The sequence below is a fragment of the Oryctolagus cuniculus genome, chromosome 19 (assembly GCF_051225735.1).
Source record: "Oryctolagus cuniculus isolate XC-2025 breed Fujian yellow rabbit chromosome 19, ASM5122573v1, whole genome shotgun sequence".
NCBI classification, from domain to species: Eukaryota; Metazoa; Chordata; class Mammalia; order Lagomorpha; family Leporidae; genus Oryctolagus; species Oryctolagus cuniculus.
The window spans coordinates 62,633,195-62,652,823 of NC_142885.1; the positions used below are offsets into that span (position 1 = coordinate 62,633,195).

The 19,629-nt window shown below is 59.5% G+C and overlaps 1 protein-coding gene across 1 annotated transcript in view; it reads left to right on the forward strand.

Annotated features, from left to right (window-relative positions):
• Positions 1-19,629, forward strand: part of APOLTP (apolipoprotein lipid transfer particle homolog) — a 101,287-nt gene that overhangs the window by 35,036 nt on the left and 46,622 nt on the right. Inside the window, exons 17-30 of the mRNA XM_089321691.1 lie at positions 1,593-1,745; positions 2,188-2,372; positions 2,969-3,151; positions 3,635-3,726; positions 5,978-6,141; positions 7,440-7,596; positions 7,831-7,910; positions 8,828-9,014; positions 9,555-9,710; positions 10,005-10,150; positions 10,491-10,646; positions 12,727-12,907; positions 18,297-18,508; positions 19,214-19,402. Of these exons, the coding sequence (XP_089177817.1) occupies positions 1,593-1,745; positions 2,188-2,372; positions 2,969-3,151; positions 3,635-3,726; positions 5,978-6,141; positions 7,440-7,596; positions 7,831-7,910; positions 8,828-9,014; positions 9,555-9,710; positions 10,005-10,150; positions 10,491-10,646; positions 12,727-12,907; positions 18,297-18,508; positions 19,214-19,402 (2,241 nt within the window). The remainder of the gene's footprint in view (positions 1-1,592; positions 1,746-2,187; positions 2,373-2,968; positions 3,152-3,634; positions 3,727-5,977; positions 6,142-7,439; positions 7,597-7,830; positions 7,911-8,827; positions 9,015-9,554; positions 9,711-10,004; positions 10,151-10,490; positions 10,647-12,726; positions 12,908-18,296; positions 18,509-19,213; positions 19,403-19,629) is intronic.

The following is a 19,629-nucleotide window of genomic DNA, read 5'->3' on the forward strand; positions in this document are numbered from 1 at the left end:
GTCGAAAGTGTGTTTGGTGTGAGAGGTAGTGAAAGGGAGACGGAAGCCAGCGCTGGGACTGGGGAGATGGGGTGGGGTTTGCGGGGCTGGGCCTGGGAGCCGAGCTGGGACGGTGATGGGAGGCACGCTGAGGTCCCGGGGAGGCACGGGGCTTGGGTGATGGCAGCAAACCAGTGCCCGCCGCTCACCGTGGACCCTGGGAGAAGCTGGGAGGGGTAGTGGGAGGAGAACTCTGCACTGTGTTGGCCACTCCTGTGTGAGTCTAAAACTTTTGAAAAATAAGACACTTATGAAACACATCGAGGAAAGGAGAGAGGATGGGTAACACAGTAGGAGGAATAACTTCTTCATTCATTTGGAAGGCAGAGACAGACGTACACACAGCGTCTGCTGGTTCTTTCCCCAAATGCCTGCAGTGGCTGCATCCTGAGCCGGGGGCCTGGAATTGATACCGGCATTTTCTCACGTGGGTGGCGGGGACTCAGGTACTTGAGCCGTCACCTGCTGCCTCCCAGGGTGCGCATCAGCAGGAGGCCAGATTGGTAGCAGAGCCTGAACCTGAACCCAGGGACTCTGATGGGGGACACGCGTATCCCCAGTGGTGGCTTCTTCCTTCTTCCTCCTTTCTCCTCCTCCTCCTCCATTTTTTTTTTTTTTTAAATTTATTTGAGAGAGTTAGAAGGAGAGACACAAATCCTCCATCTGCTGGTTCACTTCCCAAATGGCTGCAACCACCTGGGCTGGGCCAGGTCCAAGCCAGAAGCCAAGAGCTTCATTCAAGTCTCCGACGTGGGTGCAGGGGCCCAAGCACTTGGACAGTCCTCACCCTGCCTTCCCAGGGGCGTTAGCAGGGAGTTGGATCTGAAGTGGAGCAGCCGGGACTCGAATCAGAGCCCATAGGGGTGGCACATCACAGGTGGTGGCTTTACCCGCTGCACCGTGTTGCCACCCCCCACTCCTGCCCCAGCTGCTTCTTGAGGGCTGTACCACACGCCCGCCCCAGGAGGCAAAGTTTGTACAGTAACTGTGGGCCACAGCCACAAGCTGTGCGACGGTGCTTTAACAAGTCGGCAGATGGAATGAAAAGGTGAATTTCTTTTACAGTTTTGAATTTCCGTGAATTTTTGAAGACTCCTTATGTACATGGAATTCATTTTTTTGCACCCAAATAAACTTGTCTCTGAATTCATTTTCCATGCATTTCTTTGAAGTCTCATATATTTGAAAATACCTAGTAGAGAGGATTGCAAGTGTTTGCAACACAAACAGAAACTGTTGGAGTTGACGGATCTGCCAGTTACCTGAAGGTATCATTCACGGGTGTTGAGATGTCGCCGTGTACCCTCTAAATTTGTCCAGTTATTATGTGCGAGTTACGAGTTCCAAAACCTGAAACACAGACCGTGGCACTGGGTGTCAGCAGCTCCAGGCAGGCCCAGGAAGGCGGCGTGGGTGTGGGGCTTGGTCCATGGCCCTGGACTTCTGCCAGCCACGATCCGGGTCCCACAGTCCTTGGTCTTTCTCTCCCGGGGCCGCTTTGCCCCATGGTAGCGCAGCCCAGCGCCTCGTCACCCGTCTGGGGTCTCCCACAGGTGGCCCAGAGGCGTGGGGCCCGGCAGGGGCTGCGGTGCGAGCTGAGCCTGAAGGTGCTTGGGCACGAGCTGACCTTGGTGAACTGCGGGGCCCTGGGGCGGCCGGCGGAGCAGCACCTGAGCCTGGCCGAGCTGGGGACCAAGCTCCTGCAGGTACCCCCCCCACCTGTCCTCCCTCCCCCCCAGCCTGTTCTCCCTCCCCCACCCCGCCTGTCCTCCCTCCCCCACCCCGCTGCTTCCCCGTTCACGCTCAGCACAGTTTGCAGCCGGATCGCCCAAGTTCGAACCCCAGCCCCACCACTTACCTCCTCAGTCCTGTTGTTCGCCCTGGGTCCCTGGTTTCTCCGTCTGAAATGGAGAGAACAGAGCCCTGCCCTGCTGGGGCTGTGGGGTTAAAGGTGCCGGTGTCGTGAAGATGCGGCACGGAGCTCCCTAGAGGCCTGGCCAGGGCCATGCTCCCGACCTGGCCATCCTGGGCTCCCCACTGCTCCCCGTTACCACCTCTGGGGCTCAGTCTGCTTGTCTGGACAGTGGGCGTAGAGGCCTCTGAGGCCACGTGGGTCTCTCAGTGCCCGATTGGGTCCTTTGGCCACAGGGGCAGGAGGTGCACGTGACCCGGAGGTTGAGCCTGGCCCCGGCAGAGCTGGTCTTCCCTACCCTGTCTGGCCTCCCGGCCCAGCTCACCCTGAACGTCTCAGCCGCCGTCAGCATCCGCGTCCGAGGAAGCGCCGTGTTCCGGCAGCGCGCGCATCTCTCTCTGAGCGGCTACGTCAAGCCCAGGTAGCTGGCCTCGGGGCTGGGGGCCGGAGGGGACCCCTGCCCTGCACATCCCATCCTCCTGTTGTGTTTTGGGGCCAGGAGGCTGTGAGGAAAGCCTGGGCCTTGAGCCCACTTTGCAGGTGGGAAGACTGAGACTCAGAGATGGGCCTCTGGTGCCTGAGGTCACACGGCAGAGCCAGGCGGCTGGGATTTCCGGCCACAGCCTGCTCTGCCTCTCGGGAGGGGAGGAGCCGGCTCCCCCAGTGACCGTGCGTGCACAGGTGCCCAGCGAGGTCGCCGTGATTCCTGCTGTGGGTGGGGACACGGTCATTCCGGAGCCGGTCCCAGCCCCTGCCGGGCACCTGTGCCCCCAGCAGTGGAGTTGCCCTCCAGTTCTGGCTGTGTTGTGGGGGCCTGGATGTCCTACTCCAGCTGTGCTCCCAAGGGAGAGCACGGTCCGGGCACAGACAACTGGAGGGCCCCAGCAGAGGGCCCGAGCAGGTGCGTCCACCTGTTGCCGCAGGGGCTGGCTGTGCAGAGCTGCCGTGGCTCAGGGTTGCTGAGGACGGCCCGCAGGGGGGTGGGTGCCGAGACGCAATGGCTCGCCTTTCCCTCAGCGTCCTGCTCCGGATCTCAGCCCAGATGGGCACTGCGGGCGCCCTGGGGCAGGCTGGGCTGAGGTGGGTGACCAGCATCCGGGGCACTGCCGGCCTGGACGGTGGGATCCAGGCGAGAAAGGGCCAGGACTTCAAGGTGCATCTGAACGCGCCGGAGGAGACCACGGAGCTGTTCGGCTTCAGGTGTGTGTATGAGGGGGGCACTGAGAGTGTGGGAGCTGGGACATGCGTGTGACCACGTGTGTGCAAGTGTGTGTGCATGAGGCTGTGCCTGGGATGAGGGATGGGTGGGGGAGGGGAACTCCCTCTGCCTTGGGTCCCGTTGGGGCCTGTTGTCCCCACCTGCGAGGGAGGTGATCTCTTCCCCTGCTGCCCACCTCCTTTCTGAAGAGGTGACCTCGTTCCTACCCCAGGGCCTTTGCACTTGCTGACCCTGCTGTCAGGTGTGCTGGCCCCGTTTGGGGTTTCCATGCCCCTGTCACTGTCTGTGGTGCTTTGGTTTTGCTGGTGTGTTTTTGTCGTGTCTCCCAGGGGAGTATGAGCCTGTAAAGGCCTGCCCTGTTCAGGCTAGGATTGGCCGGGAGGGCTCAAGGCGCCGTCCATGCGATGAGCGAGTGAGAAGGGCTGGCCTGTGGCCTTGCTAAGCGCTCTCTTGTCGCCATCCAGCTCTGAGCTGTATCTCGTCGCTGGGGACGGCGTGCGGAGCCTCAGCCGCCATCCCAGCCCGCCAGAGGCCCCGTCCTGTACCAGCGAGGAAGGTAGGTGGGGGCTCTTGCCATCGTCGCACGAGAGTCGTCCCGGGAGGGAGCCGGGGGTGGAAACTCCGAGTGCCAGTGTTGCCCTTCCGCGCTGCCTGATTTACGCGCCGGGGGCAGGTGCCGGGCACAGCGGGTTAAGAACCCTGTTGGAGTGCCGGTTCTCCAGTTCCCGCATGCCGTCCACCCAGCACCCTGCTCCCGAGCCTGGGGAAGCCCCGGGGGATGGTGCAGGCCTTGGGCCCCTGGCACCCGTGCGGGAGACCCGGATGGAGTTTCTGGTTCCTGCCTTTGGCCTGGCCCCACCTCGGCTGTTGCGGCTGAGGAATGAACCAGTGGATGGGAGAGCCTTGCCCCACTGCCGCGCCACGCCCGCGTCTCCCTCCCTCTGTCGCTCTGCGTTTGTAAACCACTCAGTCAGTCTTTTAAGAAACGTGTACCTTCGCTCAGTGACTCTGGCCCTGGACTTCTATCCTGTGAATTCAAACCACAGTCACTTACATTTATTTTATTTACTTATTTGAAATGCAGAGTGACAGAGGAAGAGACACACCGGGGTCTTCCATGCCCTGGTTTACTCCTGAGGTGGCCCCAGCGGCCACGGCCGGCGTGGGCTGGAGCCGGGAGCCAGGAGCTCTATCCGGGTCTCCCACGGGAGTGCTTGGGCCGTGGACTCTGGCCTTTGCGTCGGCAGGAAGCCAACCGGAAGCTCGGTGTGGTCAGGACTCGAACCCGCGCTCTAGTGTGGGACGTGGGATCCCACATGCGGCTTAAACCCACTGCTGTGTGGCACCAGCCCCACCAAAGCCTCTTAAATGTCCTGTGGTGGGGGGAGTTCATCATGGTTTTGCCATTTGTAAGAGCAAAACCTAGGAAGTCACTCAGATTGCTGCTGGTAGACCAGATGGCTTATTCCCCGGGCACGGGGCTATGCCAGCTTTCTATTGTGGTGTTTGTTTGTCTCTCTCTCTCTGTCTCTCTCTATTTATTTATTTGAAAGAGTTACAGAGTGAGAGACAGAGAGAGAGGTCTTCCATCTACTGGTTCACTCCCCAAATGGCTGCAATGGCCAGAGCTGCGCTGATCTGAAGCCAGGAGCCAGGAGCTCTTCTGAGTCTCCCACGCAGGTGCAGGGGCCCAAGGTCTTGGGCCATCTTCCACTGCTTTTCCAGGCCACAGCAGAGAGCTGGATCGGAACCCGTGCCCACATGGGGTGCGGGCACTCAGGCGGTGGCTCTACCCGCTGCACCACGGCGCTGGCCCCTCAGGTGGAGGAAGCGCAGCTGGGTGACAGGGACACTGCCTAGAACTCACAGGGCGCGGCCTCGTCCTGGGTGATGGCCCCTGGGGCTGTGCATGACAGAGAGGGGACAGCGGGAGGAGACTCCGCCCCCCTGCCCCAGCCGGAATCAGCTCCTGGTGGCGGCTGCTGCCTCCCAGTTGAATTCGTTCCCCTGCCGGGTCCTGACTTTGAAACCTTGTCACGAGCGAGCATTTTGAGCCATGTAAAAAAGTCTTTGCTGGGGTTACCCAGCGCAGGCTCCACAGCTGGGTGTGGGGTCAGCGCCCTTTGGTGCAGGTGGAGGGGGCGACCTTGCCCCCCCCCCCACTTGCATGGAAGTCGCCTTCAGAATCAAAAATTCACCTCTGAAGGTGTAACAGCTGTCAGAGCTTTGAGAAGACTTTCCCAAAAGCGGGAAGAGAACATGGCCACCTCTCCCATGGCAAGCAGGCCCGGCCCCGCCCTACACGCTCGCCCAGCTGTCCGTCCTCACAGCCGCACCCCCGGGCCAGCTCTGTGCTTGGTCCGGGTGAGGCACAGAGACACTTAGTCAGTTGCCCAAGGTCACACAGCCGGGAGACAGCACAGCCAGAACTTGAACTCAGAGCCTATGTTCTCAACATGGCATCCTCCTGACTCTGATAAGTCTACACCAGGGGCTCTGGGCTGCAGACAGGAGATCAGGCTGGGGTGTTGTAGCTGGTTTTGAGGTGGGGGGATGGAGACCGGGGCACTGCTCACCGTCCCACCACACACACAGTGGACCCCCGCACAGGGCCCCCTGGCCCCCACGTCTGTGCTGTTGAGCTTGGCAAACCGTGGTCCACCCGGTGCTGTGCCTTAGAAGTCAGAGGGGCTTCTCCTTGGCCTGGGAGCTGTGCTGAACCCTGCCCCCATCCCCGCCCCCACCCCACCCCCACCCTGTGGCTCTCTGCTGCCCCCTGCCGACCCCGCGCTCACTTCTCTCCGCAGCAGCCCGGACCTGGGGCTGGCAGCTGTGCACGGCAGTGACTTGGCCGGCGCCTGGCCTGCCCTACCTGCTCTCGGTGCCGGTGTTTGTGGCTGTGACGCTGAGGAAGCAGGACCGGGGCCTCCGACAGTATGTTCTGGAAGCTGCCTCTACCCTCCACCCCCAGGTATGCCCTGTCTCTCCCAGCCGCTTGTGGATCGTCTTGGTCAGTACTGGGGCCCTCTGGCAAGGCCGTGGGCTCTTCGCTGCAGCTTCTGGATTGAACTGGTGCTGTGGGCTCCTTCCTGCCCCAGGACCTTTGCGTATGCTGGTTCTCACTGAGGCTCTGTATCTCGCTCATCCTGGAGACTTTCAGATCTCAGTTCAGGGGTCACCTCCTCAGGGAAGCCTGCTCTGATTACCTCAAAGCCTATTCTTTTGTTCCTTGTTCTCATAGGACCACGTTTCTGATTTGATCATTTGATCATTTTTTTAAAGGTCTATTTTATTTATTTGAAATGCAGAGTTATAGACAGAGGGAGAGACAGAGAGGTCGGCTTTCCACCCACTGCTTTACTCCCCAGTGGCCACAACAGCCAGGGCTGGGCCAGGCCGAAGCCAGGAACCGGGAGCTTCTTGCAGGTGTGCCAGTGGCCCAGGGACTTGGCACCTGCTGCTGCTTTGCCCAGTGCGTTGGCAGGGAGCTGGATCAGCCGGGACGTGGAGCGGCACCCACACGGGATGCTGGCATTGCAGGGGCAGCTTTACCCGCTATGCCACAATGCTGGCTCCTTAGCCACTTTGGTTTTTAAAAGATTTATTTATTTATTTATTTGAAAGGCAGAGTTAGAGGCGGAGAGACAGAGAGACAGAGAGAGAGAGAGGTCTTTCATCCGCTGGTTCACTCCCCAGAGGGCTGCAATGGCCGGAGCTGCGCCAGTCCAAAGCCAGGAGCTTCTTCTGGGTCTTCCATGCAGGTGCAGGGGCCCAAGGACTTGGGCTGTCTTCTGCTTTCCCAGGCCATAGCAGGGAGCTGCATCAGAAGTAGAGCAGCCGGGACTCGAACTGGTGCCCATATGGGATGCTGGCACTGCAGGGGGCAGCTCTACCTGCTACACCGCAGTGCTGGCTCCTTGGTCACTTTTATATTTGTTAGAACAATTAGTTGGCCGACGTTTGTCTTCCCCTCCAGTCACTCAGTTCCTCAGGGGGTCTGGGGCCTGCTTTGCTCACCTGTGTCACTCGCCCCGTCCCAGAGGAGGCATGCCCAGCATGGTGGCAGCTCTGCATTCATTTCCCAGTAAATGAACCCTGCAAGCCCCGCCCTTCCCCAGGAATCCGCCTTGGAGCCTGAGAGCTCTGTACTGGGGCCCTTCTCTTCCAAGGTCAAGGAGACAAGGCTGCGACCTTGAGGTTTTGAAGGGCAGGTCGGGGGCCGAGGAGGGGATGTCCGCCTCCCTGAGGACAGTGCGCTGGCTCCCGCAGGACAGCTGGCTCCCGCAGGTGGCCGCCGCCCACCTCTACCTGGGCACGCCTGGCTCGGAAGTGCCGAGGGACGTTGGGGTGGACGTCAGCTACAGCTTGCCCGGGAGGCGGCTCCGGTTCAAACTCCTGCACCCCAGGAAGAAGATGGAGCTGGATGGTAATGGCCACGCCCTCTCTGTCCCCCGGGCCCTGGCCGCGTGCTAGACCCTGAGCTTACCTGTGGATTCCAGTGCTAATGCAGCCCCACTCTGTGCGTGAGGAACGCGAGGGTCAGAGAGGAGAGCAGCACAGCCCCTCCTCCCCTGCCCCGGCGGTGGGGGGGTGTGGGTGGGTGGGCCAGAGCCAGGGTGGGGGCGGGGCTCTGGTCTCAAAGCCTTGGTTTGCTCCCCAGGCAAGATGGAGGCCGTGGGGAGCACCCGCGTGGGTCACCTGGAGCTCGTGCTGGATGACAGGGACGTCTACTACGTCAAGGTGGGCCCCGCGTCCTCTGCCGCTGCCCGGGCGTTCGCTGCCTGGCCCTGGCGCCCCCACCCAGCATCAGATCAGATCAGTTCCTCCAGTTCTGCCCGCTGGTCTTTCTCAATTCTGGTCACGCACAAAAGGACCAAGAACAAAACAGGCTCACGTCCCACCCCCGCTGATGGGAAAAATTCTGATGTGAAGGACACAGGGAGAAACCTTTTATAAAATTTATTTATTTGGGAGGCAGAGAGAAGGAGAGACAGAGTGGTCTTCCATCCTCTGTTTTACTCCCCAAATGGCTGCCATGGCCTGAGCTGAGCCAATCTGGAGCCAGGAGCTTCTTCCGGGTCTCCCACATGGGTGTAGGGGCCCAAGCACTTGGGCCATCTCCTACTGCTTTCCCAGCCCATAGCAGAGAGCTGGATGGAAGAGGAGCAGCCGGGACTCAAACCGGCACCCATGTGGGATGCCGGCAATGCAGGCAGAGGCTTAACCTACTACGCCACAGTGCCGGCCCCAGGAAGAAACTGACCACAAGCAGAGCAAGGCACAAGGTGGCCAGCGACAGTGTGCCCCTCCCTGAGCTCCCCACGGGGTGTCCCGGTCCGCACACACAGACACCTGGCTTAGCCTCCCAGGGCTGCTGTGGCGGGGGACGCCACGGTGGGTGGCTTTACCTGGTTGTCTCATGGCCATGCAGCCTGTGGGTTCCTCGTGAGGGCAGGGAGGCCAGAGGCCCCCTCTGAGCTTCTGGAAGCCTTGGGGCCCTCAGCCGTCAGCGGCGTTCTCCCTGTGTTCCCTGTTGAAGAACCCGGATGAGGCTCAGGCTGGAGGCGTTAACAGAGCTCATCTCCTGCCCTCTGTCCCGTCTCAGCGTGTGCGGTCAGCCAAGCCTGGCCCTGCCAGTGACACGGGGGCCTTTGCAGGGCTGGAGTGACCTGCGGCCAGCAGCTGATGGCGGGGCCCGGCAACTGGAGGCCCAGCTGGAGGCGAAGCTGGTGACGGCCGGCAGCCCCGTGGTCGTCACGGGGAACCTCACGTGGCAGGCGGGCAGCAAGTTGGCCTTCTCGGCGTCGCTGAGCCACCTGCTGGGTGACCCAGCACATGTGACAGGTGGGAGGCAGGGCCCCCAGATACCCACGGCTACCCCCAGCCCACCCCCACCCTTAATGTTAGCATCCCGTCTAAGGAAAGTTCCAGGCCCGTGGTGTTCTGGAAGATTCCGAGGGAAGGTAGGCCCCTGGGCTGGGGGCACTCAGGGCATGGCTGCTGGCCACCTGGCCCAGGTGTTCTGGGGGCTTTCCCGACCTCCTGGCTGACAGCAGTGTCGCAGGGGCACAAGTCAGAGGTGCAGCCTCCCCGCCCCCACCTCGTGGGGTTCTGGCCTTCTCTTTATTCCTGTTGGCTTTTGTTACATTTTGCTTCCTTTAAATCTTTTGACTGGGACCCACAGGAGTGAGCAACACTGGGCCGTTGATGTCATCTGTAACCTGTTGTCCATATCCCTGGGCCAAGACCCAAGTGTGGACTCTTGGGGGAGCCCCTCCCGGTCCAGGCCCCCTGAGGGTCCCCTCCTTGCCTGGGTCTGGAGGAGTCAGTCCCCGGGGTGCAGGACACCCACGCCTGTCCCTGGGCTGTCCGCTGTCCCCCCAGTGCTGCTGGAGAAGAAGGTGGAAGCCGGGCTACAGGTGGCAGCCGTGAGAGGTGAGCTCCTGGCGCCGGGACTCCTGGGGTTGCACGTCCTGGGCCGGCTGCAGCAGCGGGGCCACCTCCGGAGCAGCACCCTAAGGATCAGATACGGCCTCCTGGGTACGACACGGCTGGGGCGCGGGGACCAGGGCCTGCACCATCCCCGGGGCGGTGCCCTTGATGGGACTGAGCACCTGTGGGTTGAAGCAGCAGCATGTGTGTGTGCGTGTGTGCGTGTGTGGGTGAGTGGGAACAGTCACCTGTCTATTAAAACCAACCCACCGGCGGTGCCGATGGCTGGCGCAGAGCAGGGGAGGGGGTGTTGATGAGTCCGTGCCGGACCGGACCTCCCTCTGCTTGGCTGCCTGGCGGAGGGCTGCCCAGCTGAGGGGGGCAGGGGGCTGTTGGTTACAGGTCAGGCCGAGCGGCCAGCGCACGAGTGCAGCAGTAGCCAGAAGCTGCAGGTGCGGAGCAGCTCTGTGGCCATGGCCGTGGCTGTGGCCGTGCTGGAGCTGGACCACGAGTTCCACTGCACGCAGATCCCAGCCTTCAGCCACAAGGTGGGTGCTCAGACTGGGTGGGCGTCAGGGGACAGCCCCGGGGCTGAGGGAGGGGTGATTGGAGAGATGGCTTTGCTGCTGCTGGCACTTTGACCCCTGCTCAGGGCATCGGCCAGGGTGAGGCAGTTTGAACCCCACATTTAAGGGGGTAACAAAAATTCAGCCATCAGGGTGAGTCTTAATTTAAGGCCGTATTTTACAAAACCAAATCTGTGTGAAAATCCCTCCCCCACTTCCTACGGCAGGGGCTCCCCTGTACAGCAAGCTGACACCCCCGGCTGGGTGGCCCAGGGACTCTGTGGACAGGGCTGCCTCGGGGCTCTCCCCACTGTGTCCCCAGGTCCAGCTGCGGCACCAGGAGGGCCCGGGCCACCTGCACTCACAGGTGGAGGTGAGCTATGGGAAGCAGTGGAGTGACAGCAGCAAGAGGTGGCTGCGGCTCAGCCAGACCTTCAGGAATGACTCGGGCCCGGCCCTGAGCAACTACTTCCTGGAGGTAAGCGCTGGGCCCTGGCGGCGGGGGCCCCGCACGTCCCTGCAGGCCTTGGTGACAGAGCTCAGATTGGGCTTGGCCAGGTCACAGTTCCCGTCTCCAGCCCCTGGTCCCCCGGGGTGTCCACCCTTTCCTGGGATGCCAGGGTTGCCAAGAGGCCTTGGGACACAGAATCCCACCGGGAAAATGTGCTATGGAAATGGGTTCACGTCTAGGTTTTTCTGGAAGGTTCTTTTTGAAAGGAATGAGCAAGTGTTCAGTGGCTGAACAGGTGATGTTTCCTTTAAGGGCACACACACTTGTGTGTGTTTATTTATTTACTACTTAAGTTTGATTTTTTTGTAAATTTTCGGTTTTCATTGTGGTAGAAACCAGGAGCCTGGCACTCCATCCACGTCTCCCACAAGGGTGGCAGGGCCCAAGTATTTGGGTCATCCTCTGCTGCTTTCCCAGGCACCTTAGCAGGGAGCTGGGTCGGAAGTGGAGCAGCTGGCACTGGAACCGGCGCCCGCTTGGGATGCTGGCACTGCAGGCAGGGGCTTACCCTGCTACCCCACGGCGCTGGCCCCGTTTCCATTTTTTTTTTTTTTTGACAGAGTGGACAGTGAGAGAGAGAGACAGAGAGAAAGGTCTTCCTTTGCCGTTGGTTCACCCTCCAATGGCCGCTGCGGCCAGCGTGCTATGGCCGGCGCACCGCGCTGATCCGAAGGCAGGAGCCAGGTACTTATCCTGGTCTCCCATGGGGTGCAGGGCCCAAGGACTTGGGCCATCCTCCACTGCACTCCCGGGTCACAGCAGAGAGCTGGCCTGGAAGAGGGGCAACCGGGACAGAATCCGGCGCCCCGACCGGGACTAGAACCCGGTGTGCCGGCACTGCTAGGTGGAGGATTAGCCTAGTGAGCCGCGGCACCGGCCCCCGTTTCCATTTTAAGGATGAAAGTTACTCCGCTGTTTGCAGGCACCATGGTTTCGTTTATCCGTTGGTCTGCCCAGGGGCACATGGGTTGCTGCTGTCTGTTGGCTGTTGTGGCTGAGTAGCCACGTGTGAGTGGGGGCGCCTGCTGTTGATTCTGGTGGGCAAACACCCAGCAGCAGAAGTGCCGGTCGTGTGATGTCCTGTTGGCTCTGGGTGTCTGCAGGGCCCCAGTGCCGTCGGCATGGCGGTTGTGCCACGTCCTCACCCACGCTTGTTGTTTGCACTTCCTCGGGTTCCTTGGCTTCTCCCGACAGCCATGCTGACCGATGTGAAGTGGACCTTGCGGGGGTTTTGATTGGCATTTCTCCCGTGGTTTGTATATTGACCATCTTTTCATGTGCTTGCTGATTTTTTTTAAAGATTTAATTATTTATTTGAAAGGCAGAGTTACACACACACACACACACACACACAGCATGCAAGTGAGAGCGAGCGAGCCAGAGGTCTTCCATCTGCTGGTTCACTCCCCAAATGGCCGCAATGGCCAGAGCTGAGCTGATTGGAAGCCAGGAGCCAAGTGCTTCTTCCTGGTCTCCCATGCAGGTGCAGAGGCCCAAGCACTTGGGCCATCTTCTACTGCTTTCCCATGCCTTAGCAGAGAGCTGGATCAGAAAAGGAACAGTGGGGCTTTAACCCGTGTCCTTACGGGAGGCCGCCGCTGCCGGCAGCAGCTTTGCCCGCTACACCGCGGTGCTGGCCTCTTGCTGATACTCTTTTATCCTCTTCGGGGAAATGTTTGTTGGAGAGCATTGCCTGATAGAGAATCGGGTTGGTGTATTTTTGTTTGAACCACAGGAGCTCTTGTGATGTTGTGGCTGTCAGCCCTTTATTCTCTGCCATTTCCCAGTCTCCATTTCACACTGCTAACCCACAGGTGCACAGGTGTTAGATTTTTGTGTGGCCCAGTTGACCACTACATTTGTCCACTGGTTCCTGGGCTGCCGGATCTTTCCTCCCTCGCCTGAGCAGATGGGCATGGGGGGCTGGGGTGGAAGGAAGGGCAGGGGTGCCCTGGGCTGGAGCCGGGAGCCAGCGGGGGGGGGGGGGGCGGGTCTCTCCTGGGAGGGGCGTGGTCCGATGGGCATCCCGGGGGCGGGACTTCTCCAGTTTGTGCTGCAGGTGCCCGCCAGGCAGCTGGATGGCCGTGTGCAGCTCTCCCACTCCAGCCTGCGCCAGCCCCACGTGGACAGCAGCACCCACCTGAAGGTACAGCTCAACGGCCGGCTGCCCTTTGTGGCCGGCTGGCAGTGGACAGACACGTCCCGGGCCGCCCTGTGGAGGTGGGAAGGTGAGTGGCTGTTGGGGAGCCTCCCCGGGGGAGTGACTGAGACCCTGGCCTCTGCCCCTTTCCTTAAGCCACGCCCCCTACCTGGGTACCTTCTCCTTGTGCTCGCTGGGCTGACTCAAGGCTCGAACCTTGGTGTGTCTGTGACCCTGACCGTTACGCCCTGACTTCCTAGCCTTGCCACTCACATGCACGTCACAGAGACCCTGCCCCCTCTCTGGACCTGTCTCCCCCCAGACTCCCCATTGCCCAGTACCCCCTGCCCCCACAGGCCTGCGTTCCATTCCCCAAACATAGCCCAGGGCCTGGATGCTACCTGCTCGGGCTCCCTGGAAGATGTTCTCTTTAGAAAAATACATTTGCCACAGCTTAGCCTTGAATTCATTTTTTAAATTTTTTTAAAATATTAACTTGAGTGACAGGTAGAGAGAGAGAGAGAGACAGAGACAGAGACAGAGAAATCTTCCATCTGCTGTTCCACTCCCCAAATGGTTGCAACAGCCATGGCTGGATGCCAAAACCAGGAGCCTGGAACCCCATCCGGGTCTCCCATGTTGGTGGCAGGGACTCAGGCACCTGGGCCGTCCTCTGCTGCTTCCCAGGAGGCTGGATGGGAGCAGAGGTGGGGTTGATCCCAGGTGCTCCAACTCAAGATGCGGGTGTCCAGTCAGTGGCACCAGTTAGTTTTTATTCTTACCTAGGCAGCGCATGATTTAAAAAGTGAGCTGCAGTGGGGCCGGCACTGTGGCATGGCTGATAAAGCCACTCCCTGCGGCGCCAGTATCCCATGTGGGTGCCGGTTCTAGTCCCCGCTGCTCCACTTCCGATCCAGCTCTCTGCTATGGCCTGGGAAAGCAGTGGAAGATGGCCCAAGTGCTTGGGCCCCTGAATCCACATGGGAGACCTGGAGGAAGCTCCTGGTTTTGATCAGCGCAGCTCTGGCCACTGTGGCCAACTGGGGAGTGAACCAGCGGATGGAAGACCTCTTTCTCTGCCTCTCTGCAACTGTGCCTTTCGAATAAGTAAATGAATCTTTTAAAAAAAAGGCTGCGGCGTGATCTGGGCGTTGTTGAAGCTGGACGAGGTCCCATGGGGGCTCACGTATTAATCTCTGCTCCAGGGTGAGCTCTGAAACTCGTCTTTAAAAAGTCGAAGTCTCTGCCTCGCATCTTCCTGCCATCTGGCTTCAGTCGGTGGCTTCTATAAATCCTCTTCCGCACTGCCCTCCTTGTCAGTGGTGTGAAGGTGTCCCGTCGTTAGTACACAGTCATGCTTGTATCTCGGGTTTTCCGTCTCGGCACCTTCTGCAGAACTCGTGCTACAGATGACGAGGGCTTGCTGTGACATGAACCCTTTTCCTCCCATCCCCTCGGAAGATGAGGTTCTGCCAGTCCTCCGTTCACAGAGACGGTGACTCACATTCATAGCTGAGGCACCTGTGAGCGGGGCTGAAGACTCCTTGTGTTTCCTGGAGTTAGCGTTGCCTTTGCTTTTCTCCATGGTTAGTTTTCCATTTGCTTTTTGTGAATGGCTCCCAGCATTTTCAGAGAAACACTGTTCTCTGGATGGATAGGCATTTCAGATGATTTATCAGCTTGAATCGGTTCTGGTGTTTAGAGACACTGTTCTTGGAGCCTAGCTCAGTTCATGGCCGTCGTCCTGGGGCCGCTTTTGACGTTTCCTCCAGGTCACAGCCCCTGTTTCTCATACCTGTGTCCTCTTTTGTGGTTTGGTTCATGGTTGTGATGGAGCAAGTCCTCCAGTAGCTTCCAGAGAGGACGCTGTGGGGGGGGGGGGGGCAGGATCTGTTCTCTAGGTCTGCTGTGAGGATGACCACATGCCAGGTGGCTGCTGACATCGGCTGAAGGTGGGAGTCTGGAATCAGGGAGTTGGCACAGCCACGTCCCCCGGGAAGCCCTGGTTAGAACCCTTCCCACCGGGCCGGCACTGTGGCATAGTGGGTTGGACCTCTGCCTGTGGCACTGGCATCCCATGTGGGTGCCAGTTAGAGTCCCAGCTGCTCCACTTCTGATCCAGCTCCCTGCTGATGGCCTGGAAAGGCAGTGGAGTAGGCCTGGGTGCTTGGGCCCCTGCACCCACATGGGAGACCTGGAAGAAGCTCCTGGCTCCTGGCTTTGGATTGACCCAACTCCTGCCATTGTGGGCATTTGGAGTGAACCAGCGGATGGAAGACCTTGCTGTCTGCCTGTCCCTCTGCATCTCAAATCTTTTTTTTTTTTTTTTTTTAGAACCTTTCCTAGCTTCCAATGGTGGCTCTTGGTGCCGGGAGCCCCTGTAGTCTCCGCCTCTGTTTCCTGAGACTTCCTTCCGTTGTGTGTCTTTGGGTTTCAAGTTCCCTCTGGTTCCACTGATTGAAAGGGCCACCCCCTCCAGGGTCACCAGAGCCCGGTCCCAGTCATGGGGGTCGGGGCGGGGGGATAACTCCGGGACGGATCTTTTTGGAGGACACAGCCTGACCCATAAGACGATGTCAGCATTGTGAGACCCCGAATGTTGAAAATGAATGCATCCCACCTGGGTGCTTGGAGTGGAGCATTCTGGGTGGTTTCCGGGGGTTTGAAGGCTCTGGGCTGTTTGTCAGCCACGCTTCTCTGTCTTCAGGGTTCTCAGAGCCTCTCTGTCCTTGATGTCCTCACGTGTCCCTGGGATGGGCCTTGGGCCCTGGGATGCCTGTCTCGGCCTCAGGGTGATTTTGGGAGCGTTTCTATGGCAGTTCCGTCTGTCTGCGTCCTGGAACGCCTGTGGGTCCGACGCTGGTCTGCAGAAGCCGAGTCTCGGGTGCTTGCTTTGCTCTCGAATGGTCCTGCTCGCTGCTTTGGGACAAATTCCTCGCTGTCCGCCCGCCCTGCTGCCGGCATCTTGGTTTCGACTGCAGCATGTTCAGGCGCCCTGGCTCCTGCGCATTCTGCTCCTGGCCTGTTCTGCCCCGTGGGTACGGCATCTCCTCTTGCTTTCCTGGGAATGCAAGTTGGAGACTTTTGGAGGTTTTATCTGTTCCCTTTGCGTTTCTCCTTTCGGCGTCTGTATTTCCTGTTGGCGTCTTTGCTGGCGTGCTACATGAGCCCTGGATATGGGCTTCCCTGGGGTCTGCTGCTCGGAGTGGGATGCCCCGTTCCGACGCAGGGGGCTCTGTTCTGAGCATGCTCACGGTCGGCTCGAGGGCGGAATTGAAATCAGCCCCGTAGCAAAGTTGGGATCTAATATTCTGGAACCGAATTTCAAGTTTGCTTCGCCTAAGTTTTTCTCCCTAAAACCTTTTTCATGAAGCTTAGCATAAGCAACCAGGTGTTTTGTAGGGTCAGAGGTCACCCCCTCCCGGCTGGGATCCAAAAAGTGAGATAAGACCCTTATCACCGTGTAATAAATGTGAATGAAGTGGGAGTAAAACAGTCGGCTGCTCCGAGCTATTTCTGGGTGCTGACGGGGGCTTCCCTGCCGGAGGTGGGGAGGGGGCTGGCTCTCCCTGGGACCCCAGGGTCCGGCTCTGTGGATTGCTTTGCCCTCCTCTGCCCCCTCCTCCTCAGTGGAGTTCTCTTCCTGTTTGCTGGGGGCGGGGGCAGCACCCGGGCAGGGAACTGTCCCTGTTTCGCACTCGGCAGCACCCTTTCTGTGCCTGGTGTCTCTGCCTCAGTTTCCCCAGACAGTAAATCCCTTGTCTCCAGCAGGGCTGGGCTCTTCTGCCCTTGGAATGACTCCCACTTGTCTTCAGTTTGGTTCTATTTTTTTTAAAAAGATTTATTTTATTTATTTGAAAGTCAGAGTTATACAGGGAGAAGGAGAGGCAGAGAGAGAGAGAGAGGTCTTCCATCTGCTGGTTCACTCCCCAGCTGGCCGCAATGGCCAGAGCTGTGCCATTCCGGAGCCAGGAGCTTCTTCCATGTCTCCCACACGGTGCAGGGGCCCAAGGACTTGGGCCATCTTCCACGGCTTTCCCAGGCCATAGCAGAGAGCTGGGTCAGAAGTGGAGCAGCTGGGACCTGAGCCAGCACCCATATGGGATGCTGGCACCACAGGCGGCGGCTTTACCTGCTGCACCACAGTGCCAGCCCCAGTTTGGTTCTTAGCCTGGGGCGGGCATTGTGGCTCTGTGGGTTAAACCGTTGGTGGGAATGACTGCATTCCATGTGGGGAGTCCCTGGTTCAAGTCCTGACTCTTCCGTTTCCAATCCAGCTCCCTCTTACGATCCTGGGACACTGCAGAAGGTGGCTCAAGTACTTGGGCCCCTGCCACCCACGTGGGGACCCATTCGGGGCTCTGCTTCCTGGCTTGGGCCTGGCTTAGCCCCAGCTGTTGTGGGCATTTGGGGAGTGATCCGAAGGATGAGAGATCTCTGTCTCTCTCTCTCTTTTTTCCCCTCTCCTTCTCTCCCTCTTTCTCTCTCCCTCTCTCTCTGCTTTCAGATGAATGCGTGCGTGAATGAATCTTTGGTTCAGTTCTCTGCCCTCTTGGGGGCCTCCGCACCCTGCCCAGTCTTCACGGAATGTTCTTGTTATTTGGCTTCCTAGGCCTCAGCAGTTTGTGCTCGGTCTCACTGTGTGTGTGTATGTGTGTGCGTGTATATGTGTGTGTGCATGTGTGTATGTGTGCACATGTATGTGTGTATATGTGTGTATGTGTGTTGTATGTGTGTGTATGTGAGTATGTTTATGTGTGTGTGCGCGTGTGTGTGTGCACGGCGGGTCCCTCCCTGCCCCTGGGAGCCCCCGGCTGCAGGTCCTGTGACAGAGGCAGTGCTCACTGACTCACTGCTGTACGCGGCAGCTGCTCAGCCGGCTGTGGAGGGGCTGAAGCTGTGCCGAACGTCCACTTCAAAGATTTATTTTCTGTTTGTTCGTTCATTCTTGCGTACATTTGAGAGGCAGAGTGACAGAGACAGACTTTGCACCTGCTGGTCCACTCCCCAGATACCGACAGCAGCTGGGGCTGGACCAGGGCCAGGCCAAGGGCAGGAGCCAGAAACTCCATCCTGGGCTCCCACGAGGGTGGCTGGAGCCCAAGCACTGGGGCCATCCTCCACTGCCTTCCCAGGCGCATTAGCAGGGAGCTGGGTCAGAAGTGGAGCCGCCGGGACTTGAACCGGCGCAGCAGGAGGCGGCTTTACCCGCAGTGTCAGTGCCCATCACACCCATTTCGCAGATGACGGATGCACAGGCAGATTTCCTAGAGTGAAATGTAGCAGTCCATACAGGGCCCTTGTGTAGGTTCTGACAGGGTTCTAGAAAGTTCTAGAAAGTTCCCTGATGCCCACTTGGTCGTTCTGTGTTGGCGATTGTCCCTCGGGGTTGTGGTGAGATGGCAGGGGCCTCCTGCTGCCTGCCGGAAGCTCCCTTCCTGGTCCTCAGCCAGCTTCCCCTTCTCTGCCCCTCGCAGGAGCCTGGAACCTGCAGAGTCCGTGGCTGGCTGTCTCTGCGGCTCACAGACTGTACTGGCCGCAGCGAGCCGTGTTCCAGTCGGCCCTGGAGCTGACGCTGGGCAAGGCCTGGACCCTCAAGGACCTGGTTGTCAGTGTGGCCTGCAGGAGCCAGGGTCGAGACCAGGAGGCCAAGATCAAAGTCTCCACTGGGACCACCGTCCACCTCCGGGTAGGCAGTGTTGGCCACGCCCCTGCTCCCTCGCCATTGGCTGCCCTTGGGATCCTCCTGTGCCTAGGGGAACCAGAGGCCATAGGCCACGCCAGGCCACAGAAGGGCGATGTGTGGCCCATCCTGCGTTTCCAGCCACGGGGTTCATTGTGAATTCAGGAGAAGAAGTCGAGCCTATGTTGGCCGTATACTTGCTTGGCACTGATGATGTCAAATCCGTAGACAGGTGGGATGCTCGCTTGGAGAAAGGTGGAGGTTAGGCTTTTGCTGAAAATCAGGATGGAAGGCCGGCGCCGCGGCTCACTGGGCTAATCCTCCACCTAGCGGCGCTGGCACACCGGGTTCTAGTCCCGGTCGGGGCACCGGATTCTGTCCTGGTTGCCCCTCTTCCAGGCCAGCTCTCTGCTGTGGCCAGGGAGTGCAGTGGAGGATGGCCCAAGTACTTGGGCCCTGCACCCCATGGGAGACCAGGAGAAGCACCTGGCTCCTGCCATCAGATCAGCGCGGTGCGCCAGCTGCAGCGTGCCAGCCGTGGTGGCCATTGGAGGGTGAACCAATGGCAAAAGGAAGACCTTTATCTCTGTCTCTTTCTCTCTCACTATCCACTCTGCCTGTCAAAAAAAAAAAAAAAGAGATGAATGGGCAGTCTGGGGGGAGGAAAGGGGCCGTGCGAGGCCTTGGTCATCCTCCTCTTCCTCTTTGCAGGTTTCCACGGTGACAAGCTTGGCACCTAGCCTTTTCCGTAGCTGGAATGAACTCGAGTCGGCCTGGGTTGGGGCAGTGCGGAGCGAGATCCACGCCGAGGACAGCCGGGACCGGAAGCTCCTTCACTGCTGGGTGAAGGGCCCCCAGCGTGAGCTCAACATCACGGCGGCCTACAGACACACGCGGGGGGTAGGCGTCTGGCGGGCCGTGCAGCCGGCTGGCCTCCAGCCCCCTACCCCTTACCTGGGTCCTCGGTACCCCCGCCTGGAACGGGAAGGGGTTTCATGCCCCAGTTTCCGGGTTTGTCACATTAGCTCAGACCCCGGAGTGAACTGGTTTTCTCAAGCCAGAAAGCCCAAGCCCTGTGTTCCCAGCCCAGGTGTGGCTCAGGCCGGACACACGCCCTGGGGTCTGGA